The 19,002-nt window shown below is 44.9% G+C and overlaps 2 protein-coding genes across 2 annotated transcripts in view; both read left to right on the top strand.

Annotated features, from left to right (window-relative positions):
* Positions 1-11,594, top strand: part of trim9 (tripartite motif containing 9) — a gene marked incomplete at its 5' end in the record, with an annotated part of 101,625 nt that extends 90,031 nt beyond the window's left edge. The window contains 2 exons of the mRNA XM_055862534.1: positions 3,219-3,381; positions 5,545-11,594. Of these exons, the coding sequence (XP_055718509.1) occupies positions 3,219-3,381; positions 5,545-5,622 (241 nt within the window). The remainder of the gene's footprint in view (positions 1-3,218; positions 3,382-5,544) is intronic.
* A 94-nt stretch (positions 11,595-11,688) lies between these two features.
* Positions 11,689-19,002, top strand: part of pygl (phosphorylase, glycogen, liver) — a 32,969-nt gene continuing 25,655 nt past the window's right edge. Inside the window, exons 1-3 of the mRNA XM_055862531.1 lie at positions 11,689-12,126; positions 14,283-14,384; positions 18,071-18,149. Of these exons, the coding sequence (XP_055718506.1) occupies positions 11,884-12,126; positions 14,283-14,384; positions 18,071-18,149 (424 nt within the window). The 5' untranslated portion in view covers positions 11,689-11,883. The remainder of the gene's footprint in view (positions 12,127-14,282; positions 14,385-18,070; positions 18,150-19,002) is intronic.

The following is a 19,002-nucleotide window of genomic DNA, read 5'->3' as shown; positions in this document are numbered from 1 at the left end:
CACTAACAGGTATGTCACCTGGTACACACAATAACTCACACACTAACAGGTATGTCCTCTCACATCACCTGGTACGCACAACAACTCACACACCAACAGGTATGTCACCTGGTACACACGTAACTCACACACCAACAGGTATGTCCTCTCACATCACCTGGTACACACACAACTCACACACTAACAGGTATGTCACCTGGTACACACACAACTCACACACTAACAGGTATGTCCTCTCACATCACCTGGTACACACACAACTCACACACTAACAGGTATGTCACCTGGTACACACAACAACTCACACACTAACAGGTATGTCCTCTCACATCACCTGGTACACACGTAACTCACACACCAACAGGTACATCACCTGGTACACACAACAACTCACACACCAACAGGTATGTCACCTGGTACACACAACAACTCACACACTAACAGGTATGTCCTCTCACATCACCTGGTACACACAACAACTCACACACCAACAGGTATGTCACCTGGTACACACAACAACACACACCAACAGGTATGTCACCTGGTACACACAACAACTCACACACCAACAGGTATGTCACCTGGTACACACACAACTCACACACTAACAGGTATGTCCTCTCACATCACCTGGTACACACACAACTCACACACTAACAGGTATGTCCTCTCACATCACCTGGTACACACAACAACTCACACACCAACAGGTATGTCACCTGGTACACACAACAACAGGTATGTCCTCTCACATCACCTGGTACACACACAACTCACACACTAACAGGTATGTCCTCTCACATCACCTGGTACACACACAACTCACACACCAACAGGTATGTCACCTGGTACACACGTAACTCACACACCAACAGGTATGTCCTCTCACATCACCTGGTACACACACAACTCACACACCAACAGGTATGTCACCTGGTACACACATAACTCACACACCAACAGGTACATCACCTGGTACACACAACAACTCACACACCAACAGGTATGTCACCTGGTACACACACAACTCACACACCAACAGGTACGACCTCTCACATCACCTGGTACACACGCAACTCACACACCAACAGGTATGTCACCTGGTACACACGTAACTCACACACCAACAGGTACATCACCTGGTACACACAACAACTCACACACCAACAGGTATGTCACCTGGTACACACACAACTCACACACCAACAGGTACATCACCTGGTACACACAACAACTCACACACCAACAGGTACATCACCTGGTACACACGCAACTCACACACTAACAGGTATGTCACCTGGTACACACAACAACTCACACACTAACAGGTATGTCCTCTCACATCACCTGGTACACACACAACTCACACACCAACAGGTACATCACCTGGTACACACACAACTCACACACCAACAGGTATGTCACCTGGTACACACGTAACTCACACACTAACAGGTACATCACCTGGTACACACGCAACTCACACACCAACAGGTATGTCACCTGGTACACACAACAACTCACACACCAACAGGTATGTCACCTGGTACACACACAACTCACACACTAACAGGTATGTCCTCTCACATCACCTGGTACACACACAACTCACACACCAACAGGTATGTCCTCTCACATCACCTGGTACACACACAACTCACACACCAACAGGTATGTCCTCTCACATCACCTGGTACACACACAACTCACACACCAACAGGTATGTCACCTGGTACACACGTAACTCACACACCAACAGGTACATCACCTGGTACACAAAACAACTCACACACCAACAGGTATGTCACCTGGTACACACACAACTCACACACCAACAGGTACATCACCTGGTACACACAACAACTCACACACCAACAGGTATGTCACCTGGTACACACGTAACTCACACACCAACAGGTACATCACCTGGTACACACGCAACTCACACACTAACAGGTATGTCCTCTCACATCACCTGGTACACACACAACTCACACACCAACAGGTATGTCACCTGGTACACACACAACTCACACACTAACAGGTATGTCCTCTCACATCACCTGGTACACACACAACTCACACACCAACAGGTATGTCACCTGGTACACACAACAACTCACACACTAACAGGTATGTCCTCTCACATCACCTGGTACACACACAACTCACACACCAACAGGTATGTCACCTGGTACACACAACAACTCACACACCAACAGGTACGACCTCTCACATCACCTGGTACACACACAACTCACACACCAACAGGTATGTCACCTGGTACACACAACAACTCACACACCAACGGGTAATAGAAATGGAGCGACAACTTAGCCACTGGGTCTCCGTGTCTCTCAATGGGAGCTATCATGTGTTTTACATGTAAATCAGTGAATCAGTGCATACTTAGCATGTGAAATATAAAATAAGATAGTAGATGCCCAAATGGGAAATGTGTTGCCAGAGGAGGCTGCTGAGGGGAGGACGGCTCATAATAATGGCCGGAATGGAGCAAACGGAACGGCATCAAACACATGGAAACCATGGAAACCATGGATTTGATACCATTCCACTGACTGGAACGAATTGCAAAAATCGCTGAAGTTGGAGTCTTATATCTCCCTCACTAACTTCAAGCATCAGCTATCAGAGCAGCTTACCGATCGCTGCAGCTGTACATAGTCCATCTGTAAATAGCCTACTCATCTACCTACCTCATCCCCATATTGTTATTATTTACTTTTTTGCTCTTTGGCACACCAGTATTTCTACTTGCACATCATCACCTGCACATCTATCACTCCAGTGTTAATTTGCTAAACTGTAATTACTTCGCTACTATTGGCCTATTTAGTGCCTTACCTCCTCACGCCATTTGCACACACTGTATATAGACTTTTTCTACTGTATTATTGACTGTATGTTTGCATGTATAATTCTGTGTTGTTGTTTGTGTCGAACTGCTGTGCTTTATCTTGGCCATGTCGCAGTTGTAAATGAGAACTTGTTCTCAACTGGCCTTCCTGGTTAAATTAAGGTGAAATAAAAAGTGTTTATTTTTTATTTTTTTTTATTCCACTGATTCCGCTCCAGTCATTACCAGAGCCCATCCTCCCCAATTAAGGTGCCACCAACCCCCTGTGATGCGTGTGTATTGTTGCTCAGTGCATAGTGTGTGTGTTGGACCTTACCCCTGTGTTTCTGTGTCTCTTCAGGACGGACGGGGGCGTCAGTGAAGAGGCTACGGTAGGAGTGTTGTTAGACTTCACCAGAGGGATCCTCATCTTCCTCATCAACGACGAACAGCAGGGTCCTGTGGCCTTCGAAGGCATCGAGGGGCTCTACTACCCTGCTGTCAGCCTCAACCGCAACGTACAGGTAACCTAGAAACAACGTAGAAACGCTACAGTCCCAACGTAGAAACAATGTTATAGCCCCAACGTAGAAATAGCTCTATACCATTACCCGCCAGCTAGCCCCAACGTATAAACAACGTTTTACCAACCAGGTAGCTCAAAAGTAGAAACACTGTTGTTCTAATGTTGAGGTAATGTCGCCACAACATACAAATACTGTTAATACCAACCAGGTAGCACCAACGTTAAAAAAAAGACGTTACAATAACCTGGTAGCCCCGACGTGGAAACAATGTTTTACCAACCAGTGTAGCACCAGCCACTGAACAACTATATCGACAATGTACAAACAACGTTATACCAACCAGGTAGCCCCAACGTATCAACAACGTTTTACCAACCAGGTAGCCACAACGTATCAACAACGTTTTACCAACCAGGTAGCCCCAACGTATAAACAACGTTTTACCAACCAGGTAGCCCCAACGTAAAAACAACGTTTTACCAACCAGGTAGCCCCAACGTATAAACAACGTTTTACCAACCAGGTAGCCCCAATGTATAAACAACGTTTTACCAACCAGGTAGCCCCAACGTATAAACAACGTTTTACCAACCAGGTAGCCCCAACGTATCAACACCGTTTTACCAACCAGGTAGCCCCAACGTAAAAACAACGTTTTACCAACCAGGTAGCCCCAACGTAAAAACAACGTTTTACCAACCAGGTAGCCCCAACGTATAAACAACGTTTTACCAACCAGGTAGCCCCAATGTATAAACAACGTTTTACCAACCAGGTAGCCCCAACGTATAAACAACGTTTTACCAACCAGGTAGCCCCAACGTATCAACACCGTTTTACCAACCAGGTAGCCCCAACGTATAAACAACGTTTTACCAACCAGGTAGCCCCAACGTATCAACACCGTTTTACCAACCAGGTAGCCCCAACGTATAAACAACGTTTTACCAACCAGGTAGCCCCAACGTATAAACAACGTTTTACTAACCAGGTAGCCCCAACGTACAAACAACGTTTTACCAACCAGGTAGCCCCAACGTACAAACAACGTTTTACCAACCAGGTAGCCCCAACGTATAAACAACGTTTTACCAACCAGGTAGCCCCAACGTATCAACAACGTTTTACCAACCAGGTAGCCCCAACGTATAATCAACGTTTTACCAACCAGGTAGCCCCAATGTATAAACAACGTTTTACCAACCAGGTAGCCCCAACGTATCAACAACGTTTTACCAACCAGGTAGCCCCAACGTACAAACAACGTTTTACCAACCAGGTATCCCCAACGTAGAAACACCATTACACCAACCAGGTAGCCCCAACGTATAAACAACGTTACACCAACCAGGTAGCCCCAACGTAGAAACACCATTACACCAACCAGGTAGCAGAAACACCATTACACCAACCAGGTAGCCCCAACGTAGAAACACCATTACACCAACCAGGTAGCCCCAACGTAGAAACACCATTACACCAACCAGGTAGCCCCAACGTAGAAACACCATTACACCAACCAGGTAGCCCCAACGTAGAAACACCATTACACCAACCAGGGAGCCCCAACGTAGAAACACCATTACACCAACCTGCATAGCATCTCCGCAACAGAGAAACGTCTGAAGAACCTACACAATAGAGTCTATGAATATGTATGAAATGATCCCTGCCTGTAGACAGACAGCTTCCTCATCTATATTCATTTGTATTGGTGACAGTAATGATGTGTTTGCTGACACCTGCAGCAGTAACGTGATAGCTGTCTAGTTGTCATCTAGCTCAACAGTTCCACCTGGTGGTCAATACTTTAAATTACATATTTTCTACAGCTAGTTCTATCTACTTGGTGAAATATATACTTTTTTTGCTGCAAGGATATGATGATGATGATGATGATGATGAGGAGGAGGATGATGAGGAGGAGGATGATGGTGATGATGAGGAGGATGGTGATGAGAATGGTGATGATTATGGTGATGATGACGATGATGATGGTGGTGATGAGGATGATGATGGTGATGACGATGGTGATGATAATGGTGATGATGATGGTGATGAGCATGGTGATGATGATTAAAATGATGAGGATGGTGGTGATAATGATGATGGTGGTGGTGATGATGGCGATGACGACAATGTTTGTCCTGTGTTCTGTAGGTGACCCTGCACACTGGCCTGCCCATTCCTGACTTCTACACTCCAGAGGAAGCAGACCTATCTGGCTCAGTGTGTTAAGGAGTTGACTCAGCACAGCAGTGAATGAAGACAAGACAAGGGCTGTGTACCAATTGGCACCCTATTCCCTATATAGTGTGCTACTTTAGACCAGGGCCCTATAGAACCCTATTCCCTATATAGTGCACTACTTTTAACCACAGCCATATAGGGACTTTATAAGGAATAGGGAGCCATTTGGTACTCAGAAGGCACCAGGCTGCTCAATTTACCCTCCCAAATTGCACCCTATTCCCTATATTTGGCACTATTTTTGGCCAGACTTGTGCCAAAAGTATTGCATTACATAGGAATAGGGTGGGATTTCAGATGTACCCTAGAGGGTTAATTTAACTCACAACACCGCGTCCCCTTTCCTCTATAGACCAACCAGCCGCATCGTCTCACATCAGATAGCGCAATCTTAGCCTGTCGATCGCGGGACTAGTGTTGGGTTGGAGTGACGTCGACTGACAATGCTCCTGACCCCTGAACTCTACAGATCACCAGACGGTCCAGACCCATAGCCTTTGACTGTACAGTACAAGACTCTCAATACTGAGCCATACATGTATATACTGCTCCGTAACCATGGACACTCAGCCATACATGTATATACTGCTCCGTATCCATGGATACTCAGCCATACATGTACATACAGGCTGCTCCGTAACCATGGACACTCAGCCATACATGTATATACTGCTCCGTATCCATGGATACTCAGCCATACATGTACATACAGGCTGCTCCGTAACCATGGATACTCAGCCATACATGTATATACTGCTCCGTAACCATGGATACCCAGCCATACATCTACATACAGACTGCTCCGTAACCATGGACACTCAGCCATACATGTGCATACATACTGCTCCGTAACCATGGACACTCAGCCATACATGTATATACTGCTCTGTAACCATGGACACTCAGCCATACATGTATATACTGCTCCATAACCATGGATACTCAGCCATACATGTACATACAGACTGCTCCGTAACCATGGATACTCAACCATACATGTACATACAGACTGCTCCGTAACCATGGATACTCAGTCATACATGTACAAACATCCTGCTCCATAACCATGGACACTCAGCCATACATGTATATACTACTCCGTAACCATGGATACTCAGTCATACATGTACAAACATCCTGTTCCATAACCATGGACACCTGGAACTCTCACCTGGAAATGGAACTCTGAGCTTACTGTCCTGTCTTAACATGTAAATTATTATGATTGGGTTAAAGTTCACCATAACAACCCTGCCATGTATCTGGTCTTTAAATGTTGCCATGGTGATGTTCTACTGCTATTCTACTGCTATACACACACACACACACACACCTCCCGCAGCAGTAAACATGGTACCACTTCTCCACACCATCATTTCATTAGAATCCTTGGAAGCTTTTCTGTCCCACCAAACATACACACAGCACATACAAGAGACTAAAGAAACCCACATTGGTGAATGACCCTTTATGACAACCAGGGGCAGCAGAAGAGGACTGAAGAGACCAGGATACAGATCTACCTGTAGACGGCTGACGGTGACCGATGCACTGATCCCTGACAGAAAGCAATGGGTTGCATCCCAAAAAGGGCACTTCTTTTGACCAGGGCCCCATAGATGTGTGCTGTTCTCAAACTGACCCATAGGGCTCTGGTGAAAAGTAGTGCACTACATAGAGAATAGGTTGTCATTTGTGACTCGGGCATGGACTGTATTGCTGTTGTATTCTGTAAATGAGACGCTACCAGTGGCTTTGCTTGTGTGAACCTGAATCTCATCCATAGTTTGTAACCAACTAACGAGAGAGTCAACTTATTATATTCTACTACTGGAAGTAAACAGGTCTTTATTTATTGATCCTATCGGGCGTCCCAAATGGGACCTCATTTCTTATATAATGAACTACAGTATATATAAGAAATAGGATGTCATTTAGGACGTGTCGCCATCTGTTTCTCCACAGTGCAGCTGTCATTAATGTTGCTAAGCGCTGACTATATGTAAAGTATGTCTATGGCTACGTCCTAAAATGGTACCCTATTGCCTATATAGGGCCTATAGGGTTCTGGTCAAAAGTAGTGGGCTGTGTAGAGTATCGGGTACCCTTTTGGGATCTATCCACTGGCAGCTGGCAAGAGGCGCTATAATTACACCAGATCTAGTATTATTGTTATTATACAGTTTTATTCTGCTATTGCTATCAGTAGGAGCAGTAGTATGGAGGGGGATGGTGGTCTTTGGGGTGATGATGATGTTGGTGACCAACAACAATGAAAATGTTTGGATGTTTTCCCCCCTTTCCTCTACGTTACAGGTTATTGTGAATGAGGTGTCACTACAACACAGCATAGTAATACTCTTACTGTAGATGACTGAATCCTAGGATGATTACTAAATGGGACCCTATTTCCTATTATAGTACACTACTTTTTTTTTATTTACTAAAAGGGGGGTCTATGGTGAAAAGTAGTGCACTAGGTAGGGAATAGGGTGCCATGTAGGACACTTTTATGACTCCTAATAGTTTTTTGTACTATCATTCATGAAAATGTTGTTATGTTGAGGAGATGGATGTAGATGTATTAGTTATTGACGTCATTAGTTATTTGATGTTATTAGTTACGTTCGGACAGAGAGCCTCTTCGTTGGGGATTTTCCACGTTAGGTCATTGTTGTTCCTTATTTTGCAACTTTAATTATGAATTTAATTACGAAAAGGAATATATCCCATGAGGTGCTGTTTCGTGTCATTAAAAGCTGCGAAAGTAGTCTGACGTGTGCTGCTACTCTCAAACTGTACAGTAAATATAGGCAGCCATGGCATAGTATAGCCCGGGTACCAGTCTGTTTGTGCTATCATTCCACTCTTTGTCAACAAGTTTGGCTTGACAAGGAGTGGCGAGGAGCACAAAGGAAACAAACTGGTACCCAGGCTAGCGCTAGTGGTTGATGGGCTACAAAAAAACAAAGACAGGATTTAAACATGCTGTCTCCTTTGTTACATTTACATTTTTACATTTTTAGTAATACATACATACATATGCATACATTTTTGAACCCAGCCCAGCCTGGGCGCGAACCCAGAGACTCTGGTGCCCTAGACCACTGCGCCACCCGGGAGGCCTGTAGACATTGTTAGACCTTCATAGTTGTACCTTTATACCTATAAACACTTGATAAACCTATTATAAGTCTTTACCTCAGCACACAGCTGCTCCTGTATCCTAAATGGCTCCCTATTTAGTGCACTACTTTTGATTGGGATCTGGTCGAAAGTAGTGCACTATATAGGGAATAGGGTGCCGTTTGAGACATATAAGGTGCCATTCGAGACATGTACAGGGACATTAGTGACACGTGTCATTCGCCCTGACTTTAGTGTACGCTCTCTGGGGTGTCATATTGGTGAAGGATACTTTCAAACGAGCCCTTTTAAAATCCCTGTTCGGCTAACTACAGTATTTTCAAGAGAATTCCAGGGCCATGGTGAGAGGAATGCTGCATCGACATCTTGAGGAATCCTCTTTTCTAAGCACATCCATTTATTTGATGTTATTAGGAATCATACAACGCCTACAGTATAGCAGGGTGATTTAGGAATCATACAACGCCTACAGTATAGCAGGGTGATTTAGGAATCATACAACGCCTACAGTATAGCAGGGTGATTTAGGAATCATACAACGCCTACAGTATAGCAGGGTGATTTAGGAATCATACAACGCCTACAGTATAGCAGGGTGATTTAGGAATCATACAACGCCTACAGTATAGCAGGGTGATTTAGGAATCATACAACGCCTACAGTATAGCAGGGTGATTTAGGAATCAGACAACGCCTACAGTATAGCAGGGTGATTTAGATACTGTCATCATCCATCTTCCATCCATATTTTGGGTGTTGGTTATTTTGGGTGTTGGTTATGTTGGTTATTTTGGGTGTTGGTTATTTTGGGTGTTGGTTATGTTGGGTGTTGGTTATTTTGGGTGTTGGTGGGCCTATGGTGGTGAATAATGTAATGCTGCCTCAGCAGTGTAAAAGCTATATTGGCTGCCTGGTTGCATGACTGAGTGGAAGGCCAACATTTAACTGTGACTGGAGCCGTAGGCCTGGTGTAACCATGACTACTGGAGCAGTAGGCCTGGTGTAACCATGACTACTGGAGCAGTAGGCCTGGTGTAACCATGACTACTGGAGCAGTAGGCCTGGTGTAACCATGACTACTGGAGCAGTAGGCCTGGTGTAACCATGACTAATGGAGCAGTAGGCCTGGTGTAACCATGACTACTGGAGCAGTAGGCCTGGTGTAACCATGACTACTGGAGCAGTAGGCCTGGTGTAACCATGACTACTGGAGCAGTATACCTAGTGTAACCATGACTACTGGAGCAGTATACCTAGTGTAACCATGACTACTGGAGCAGTAGGCCTAGTGTAACCATGACTACTGGAGCAGTATACCTAGTGTAACCATGACTACTGGAGCAGTAGGCCTAGTGTAACCATGACTACTGGAGCAGTATGCCTAGTGTAACCATGACTACTGAAGCAGTATGCCTATTGTAACCATGACTACTGGAGCAGTATACCTAGTGTAACCATGACTACTGGAGCAGTAGGCCTAGTGTAACCATGACTACTGGAGCAGTAGGCCTAGTGTTAGGCTATAAAGGGGGTGGCACAATGCGACTCCAGACCTATAGAGGGGTAACATGGGCCTGCCTGGTCTTGCTGCTTGACTGAGTTAAATCTTCATTAATCCCACTGACAACTCTCTAAACACTTAGTTGTTTTTCTGTCGGCCTCTTTTGTTGAGTCATTATGGAGGCTACTAGACAGAATTCACTTTGGTCTTCACCGCAGGTGCACTCTGCCCAAAATATCCTCACAGGCCTGTGGAGAGAGAAAGAGAGCGGGTCAGAGAGAGAGACAGAGTGGGGGGGGGGGGGGGGGTCATCTAGGATCCAGGCCAAGTAAAGACAAATATGGTAATTATCCTAGGATGTAGGCCAAATAAAGACAAATATGTCAATGTTTCATAACTCTTCCAGCATACAAAGTAGATTTTCATTTAGCCCTGTTTCTGTAAGCTTGTTGTTATACAATTTTTAGCCTGAAATATTGATATTTGGTTCAATGCAAATACACTTTGTAGATACTGTCGGTAAGCATCAACTTGAATTAGATATTTTTGAATGAAGGTCGATCCAGTGGTGTTATTTATCCATACTCGTTTTAATTGATGTCTAAACCAGCTGTAGGTCATTTAATTTGAGTCATATGGTGCCTACCCCTAGAGATGGTGAGTTTTAAAAGAAAATGCACATTTGAGCAAAGTATTTGTGGTGAAAACCCCCCCCCTCCAAAAAAAGTGTATCCCTTAGTCCCTCAAAACACCTTTCTTTTATTGTCCTAATTTATAATTCTCGAAATGTCGATACAGTCGCTGGGCGACATTGGCAGTTTATTTCAATATACAGTATAGAGTTATAGCCTACCCTATGCTGCGCATGCAGAGCGTGCGTCAGACATGGTCGTTTAACATCCCAAAGTGATGGTCTGTTTGGCAGATTATATAAATGTTGGAATGTCCTCAAGCATTGTTTTAATTTGCATATACTAGCCTACTTACTTATACATACAATACACCGAGTGTACAAAACGGCAACGCGGCTTGGGTTTTTCCACGCTCAACAGTTTCCTGTGTGTATCAAGAATGGTTCACCATCCAAAGGACATCCAGCCAATTTGACATAACTGTGGGAAGCATTGGAGTCAACATGGAGGGGGTGTAACTCAATATTAGGAAGGTGTCCATAATGTTTTGTACACTCAGTGTTGTAGTCGATAAAGACAAATTATGATATTATTATTATTATTAGAAGTGTTACTATTACTGATCTCTTGGTGTTTTCTGTATTTATGAATATTCAATAAATTATAGGTGTCCAAAAACATTTAGCCTTCAAATATTTTCTCTCTGCTGTGAGCTAACTAGCTGCTAATGCTAATGTATGTCGAGCTAGCTACCTGTAGCTGCCCAAGTCAAAGGTGCCAGTCATGTGAGCTCAACGGCTTGATCCGCAAGAGGTTGGAGAGGCTGGGTAGCGACACACATCCGCCTGCATGCACCAATGGACATTAGAGAGGAGGAGACCGATGCCACAGAAATGCTAGGACCTACACTTCACTTTGCCACTTTACGGTTAAAGTTGAAGACTGACAGCAGCAGTTTTGTTCAGCAGCATGGCGACGTCTCGAACTGACCAGGAGAAGCGTAAACAGATCAGTATCAGAGGAATAGTCGGTGTCGAGAATGTTGCCGAGTTGAAGAAAGGTTTTAACCGACACCTCCACTTCACTTTGGTCAAAGACAGGAACATAGCGACGCCGCGGGATTATTACTTCGCCCTAGCGCACACGGTTCGTGATCACCTGGTGGGAAGATGGATCAGAACCCAACAGTTCTACTATGAGACCGACCCCAAGGTAAAGTTGTTTGTTTCAAAGTTATTTCCTTTTCCAACCAGTTTACGTGGAGAATGATCCTGGCTACCTGTCTGTCTTGTCCTCATTTGGTCGGCTGGTCAGAGTCGCCCCTCTAATTTTATTTACATCATCATCATCATCATCAAAGAATAAATAAATTGGTCACATACACATGGTTAGCAGATGTTAATGCGAGTGTAACGAAATGCTTGTGCGTCTAGGTCCGAATGTGCAGTAATATCTAACAAGTAATCTAACAATTCCACAACAACTACCTTATATACACACAAGTGTAAAGGGATGAATAAGAATATTTACATATAAATATATGGATGAGCGATGGCCCGAACGGCATAGGCAAGATGCAGTAGATGGTATAGAGTACAGTATATACATATGAGATGAGTAATGTAGGGTATGTAGACGATTAAAGTGTCGTCATTTAAAGTGACTAGTGATACCTTTTATTAAATCCATTTATTACATTTATTAAAGTGGCCAGAGATTTGAGTCAGTATGTTGGCAGCAGCCACTAAATGTTAGTGGTGGCTGTTTAACAGTCTGATGGCCTTGAGATAGAAGCTGTTTTTCAGTTTCTCGGTCCCAGCTTTGATGCACCTGTACTGACCTCGCCTTCTGGATGATAGCGGGGTGAACAGGCAGTGATGCACCTGTACTGACCTCACCTTCTGGATGATAGCGGGGTGAACAGGCAGTGGCTCGGGTGGTTGTTGTCCTTGATGATCTTTTTGGCCTTCCTGTGACATCGGGTGGTGTAGGTGTCCTGGAGGGTAGGTAGTTTGCCCCCAGTGATTCGTTGTGCAGACCTCACTACCCTCTGGAGAGCCTTACGGTTGTGGGCGGAGCAGTTGCCGTACCAGGCGGTTTTACCACCCTGACAGGATGCTCTCGATTGTGCATCTGTAAAAGTTTGTGAGTGTTTTAGGTGACAAGCCAAATTTCTTCAGCCTCCTGAGGTTGAAGAGGAGCTGTTGCTGTCTGTGTGGGTGGACCATTTCAGTGTGTCCGTGATGTGTACGCCGAGGAACTTAACTTTCCACCTTCTCCACTACTGTCCCGTCGATGTGGATAGGTGATGCTCCCTCTGCTGTTTCCTGAAGTCCACGATCATCTCCTTTTGTTGACGTGGAGTGAGAGGTTATTTTCCTGACACCACACTCCGAGTGCCCTCACCTCCTCCCTGTAGGCCGTCTCGTCGTTGTTGGTAATCAAGCCTACCGCTGAAGTGTCGTCTGCAAACTTGATGATTGAGTTGGAGGCATGCATGGCCACGCAGTCGCGGGTGAACAGGGAGTACAGAAGAGGGCTGAGAACGCACCCTTGTGGGGTCCATGCTAATTAGCAACTTTCAACTACTTAGCATGTTAGGTAACCCTAACCTTAAACCTTTTAGCTAACCTTTCCCCTAACCTTAAACCTTAACCCATAGCCTAGCTAAAGTTAGCTAACGTTAGCCACCTAGCTAGAATTCGTAACATCATTTATTATACGTTTGCAAATTCGTAACATATTGTACGTTTTGCTATTGAACGTATTCAACATTTTGCATATTCGTAACATATAAAGCGTTTAGCAAATTAGTAACATATTGTACGTTTAACATACTGAGTAAAAATATAAATGCAACATGCAACAATTTGAAAGATTTTACTGAGTTACATATCATATAAGGGGTGGCAGGAAGCCTAGTGGTTAGAGTGTTTGACCAGTAACCGAAAGGTTGCTTGATCGAATCCCCGAGCTGACAAGGTAAAAATCTGTTGTTCTGCTCCTGAACAAGGCAGTTAACCCACTATTTCCTAGGCTGTCATTGTAAATAAGAATTTGTTCTTAACTGACTTGCCTAGTTAAATAAAATAAGGAAATCATTCAATTTAAATAAATTCATTAGGCCCTAATCTATGGATTTCACATGACTGGGCAGGGGTGCAGCCATAGTTTGGCTTTGGAGAGCATAGACCCACACACTTGTGTGTGTATATATATGTGTGTATTTAGACATTTTATTGACCGGTACAGATTAGAATATGAAATGTACAGATTAGAATATGAAATAGATGAGAGGGATACAGTGCCGAAACTGAGTGGCGAAACGGGACGGAACCACTGCTAAATGTTCCTGTTCTCCTGTCCAGCGGGTGTACTACCTCTCCCTGGAGTTCTACATGGGCAGAACCCTCCAGAACACCATGATTAACCTGGGGCTGCAGAACGCCTGTGACGAGGCCATCTACCAGGTGAGCTTGAACCTTATAGACAGTCTACCAGGTGAGAGGGAACCTTGTAGACAGTCTACCAGGTGAGATGGAACCTTGTAGACAGTCTACCAGGTGAGATGGAACCTTGTAGACAGTCTACCAGGTGAGATGGAACCTTGTAGACAGTCTACCAGGTGAGATGGAACCTTGTAGACAGTCTACCAGGTGAGATGGAATCTTGTAGACAGTCTACCAGGTGAGATGGAACCTTGTAGACAGTCTACCAGGTGAGATGGAACCTTGTAGACAGTCTACCAGGTGAGATGGAACCTTGTAGACAGTCTACCAGGTGAGATGGAACCTTGTAGACAGTGAGTGTATAAAACATTAGGAACACCTTCTTAGTATTAAGTTGTGTCCTCTTTTGGCCTCAGAATTTGTTGGGGTAAGGACTCGACAAGGTGTCGAAAGCGTTCCACAGGGATGCTGGCCAATGTTGACTCAATGCTTCCCACAGTTGTGTCAAGTTTGCTGGATGTCCTTTGGGTGGTGGACCATTCTTGATACACAAGGGAAACTGTTCAGCGTAAAAAACAACAACAGTGTATAGTCTACCAGCCAGGTGAGGTGGAACTGGGAGACGTCAGGAACACACCGACATGTCTGCAGACAGAAACGACTAGTGCCACAGGCAGACAAACGTTCTTATAAGACACAGACTTTCACAAGAACTGTGACAGCATGATTAACACACAACCTGAATCATGACCTATATGAACTTTTGAGTGTCGAGTAATGCACTGAGCTCAAACACATTATTGGACACTAAAGCCTAGTTTACACCCTGCGTACACAACGCAAGAACGCCTCGCAAAATGGCGATCCTGCAGGACTGAACATGTCTGCGTAGCTTTGCTATGCTACACAACGCTATTTAGAGTAGCTACTTGTGGGGTATAAACTAGCCTTTAATATGGGACTGTGGGGTATAAACTAGGCTTTAATATGGGACTGTGGGGTATAAACTAGGCTTTAATATGGGACTGGGGGGTATAAACTAGGCTTTAATATGGGACTGTGGGGTATAAACTAGCCTTTAATATGGGACTGTGGGGTATAAACTAGGCTTTAATATGGGACTGTGGGGTATAAACTAGCCTTTTAATATGGGACTGGGGGGTATAAACTAGGCTTTAATATGGGACTGGGGGGTATAAACTAGCCTTTTAATATGGGACTGTGGGGTATAAACTAGGCTTTAATATGGGACTGTGGGGTATAAACTAGGCTTTAATATGGGACTGGGGGGTATAAACTAGGCTTTAATATGGGACTGGGGGGTATAAACTAGCCTTTAATATGGGACTGTGGGGTATAAACTATGCTTTAATATGGGACTGTGGGGTATAAACTAGCCTTTTAATATTGGACTGTGGGGTATAAACTAGCCTTTAATATGGGACTGTGGGGTATAAACTAGCCTTTTAATATGGGACTGTGGGGTATAAACTATGCTTTAATACGGGACTGTGGGGTATAAACTAGCCTTTAATACGGGACTGTGGAGTATAAACTAGCCTTTAATATGGGACTGGGGGGTATAAACTAGCCTTTAATATGGGACTGGGGGGTATAAACTAGGCTTTTAATATGGGACTGTGGGGTATAAACTAGCCTTTAATATGGGACTGTGGGGTATAAACTAGCCTTTAATATGGGACTGTGGGGTATAAACTAGCCTTTAATACGGGACTGTGGGGTATAAACTAGGCTTTAAAATGGGACTGTGGGGTATAAACTAGGCTTTAAAATGGGACTGTGGGGTATAAACTTGCCTTTTAATATGGGACTGTGGGGTATAAACTTGCCTTTTAATATGGGACTGTGGGGTATAAACTAGCCTTTAATACGGGACTGTGGGGTATAAACTATGCTTTAATACGGGACTGTGGGGTATAAACTAGCCTTCAATATGGGACTGTGGGGTATAAACTATGCTTTAATACGGGACTGTGGGGTATAAACTAGCCTTTTAATATGGGACTGTGGGGTATAAACTATGCTTTAATACGGGACTGTGGGGTATAAACTAGCCTTTAATACGGGACTGTGGAGTATAAACTAGCCTTTAATATGGGACTGGGGGGTATAAACTAGCCTTTAATATGGGACTGGGGGGTATAAACTAGGCTTTTAATATGGGACTGTGGGGTATAAACTAGCCTTTAATATGGGACTGTGGGGTATAAACTAGCCTTTAATATGGGACTGTGGGGTATAAACTAGCCTTTAATACGGGACTGTGGGGTATAAACTAGGCTTTAAAATGGGACTGTGGGGTATAAACTAGGCTTTAAAATGGGACTGTGGGGTATAAACTAGCCTTTAATATGGGACTGTGGGGTATAAACTAGCCTTTAATATGGGACTGTGGGGTATAAACTAGCCTTTAATATGGGACTGTGGGGTATAAACTAGCCTTTAATATGGGACTGTGGGGTATAAACTATGCTTTAATACGGGACTGTGGGGTATAAACTAGCCTTTAATACGGGACTGTGGGGAATAAACTAGCCTTTAATACGGGACTGTGGGGTATAAACTAGGCTTTAATATGGGACTGTGGGGTATAAACTAGCCTTTAATATGGGACTGTGGGGTATAAACTAGCCTTTAATACGGGACTGTGGGGTATAAACTAGCCTTTAATACGGGACTGTGGGGAATAAACTAGCCTTTAATACGGGACTGTGGGGTATAAACTAGGCTTTAATACGGGACTGTGGGGTATAAACTAGGCTTTAATATGGGACTGTGGGGTATAAACTAGCCTTTAATATGGGACTGGGGGGTATAAACTAGGCTTTAATATGGGACTGGGGGGTATAAACTAGGCTTTAATATGGGACTGGGGGGTATAAACTAGGCTTTAATATGGGACTGTGGGGTATAAACTAGGCTTTAAAATGGGACTGTGGGGTATAAACTAGGCTTTAAAATGGGACTGTGGGGTATAAACTAGCCTTTAATATGGGACTGTGGGGTATAAACTAGCCTTTAATATGGGACTGTGGGGTATAAACTAGCCTTTAATATGGGACTGTGGGGTATAAACTAGCCTTTAATATGGGACTGTGGGGTATAAACTATGCTTTAATACGGGACTGTGGGGTATAAACTAGCCTTTAATACGGGACTGTGGGGAATAAACTAGCCTTTAATACGGGACTGTGGGGTATAAACTAGGCTTTAATATGGGACTGTGGGGTATAAACTAGCCTTTAATATGGGACTGTGGGGTATAAACTAGCCTTTAATACGGGACTGTGGGGTATAAACTAGCCTTTAATACGGGACTGTGGGGAATAAACTAGCCTTTAATACGGGACTGTGGGGTATAAACTAGGCTTTAATACGGGACTGTGGGGTATAAACTAGGCTTTAATATGGGACTGGGGGGTATAAACTAGCCTTTAATATGGGACTGGGGGGTATAAACTAGGCTTTAATATGGGACTGGGGGGTATAAACTAGGCTTTAATATGGGACTGGGGGGTATAAACTAGGCTTTAATATGGGACTGGGGGGTATAAACTAGCCTTTAATATGGGACTGGGGGGTATAAACTAGGCTTTAATATGGGACTGTGGGGTATAAACTAGCCTTTAATATGGGACTGGGAGTTGAGCGAACTGAATTGAGTTGTCTGTATGTCATTCATGTAGCTGGGTTTGGACATGGAGGACCTGGAGGAGATGGAGGAGGATGCAGGGCTGGGGAACGGAGGCCTGGGCAGACTGGCAGGTACAGTACCAAGATCCATGTGTCTGCCTGTGTCTGTCTCTGTCTGTCTGTCTGTGTGTGTTAGGCTGCTGTTGGCTCACCAGAACAGGACGTTTACTCAACCCGAGGAGGCTGCTGTAGGCTCACCAGAACAGGACGTTTACTCAACCCGAGGAGGCTGCTGTAGGCTCACCAGAACAGGACGTTTACTCAACCCGAGGAGGCTGCTGTAGGCTCACCAGAACAGGACGTTTACTCAACCCGAGGAGGCTGCTGTTGGCTCACCAGAACAGGAAGGTTGCACCACACTTAGGAGTCTGCTGTAGGCTGGCTGTCCGCATCAACACGAGGAGGCTGTCCGCCCCACCACCACCACTAGGAGGCTGTCCTCCCCACCACCACCTCCACCTCCACCACTAGGAGGCTGTCCGCCCCACCACCACCACCACCACTAGGAGGCTGTCCTCCCCACCACCACCACCACCACTAGGAGGCTGTCCTCCCCACCACCACCACCACCACTAGGAGGCTGTCCGCCCCACCACCATCACCATCACCACCACCACCACTAGGAGGCTGTCCGCCCCACCACCATCACCATCACCACCACCACCACTAGGAGGCTGTCCGCCCCACCACCACCACCACCACCATCACCACCACCACCACTAGGAGGCTGTCCGCCCCACCACCACCATCATCACCACCACCACCATCATCACCACCACCACCACCACTAGGAGGCTGTCCACCCCACCACCACCGCCACTAGGAGGCTGTCCACCCCACCACCACCGCCACTAGGAGTCTGTCCACCCCACCACCACCGCCACTAGGAGTCTGTCCGCCCCACCACCACCACCACCACTAGGAG

Source organism: Salvelinus fontinalis, chromosome 15 (genome assembly GCF_029448725.1).
Source record: "Salvelinus fontinalis isolate EN_2023a chromosome 15, ASM2944872v1, whole genome shotgun sequence".
Classification (NCBI taxonomy): Eukaryota; Metazoa; Chordata; class Actinopteri; order Salmoniformes; family Salmonidae; genus Salvelinus; species Salvelinus fontinalis.
This window is presented reverse-complemented; position numbering and strand designations above follow the sequence as displayed.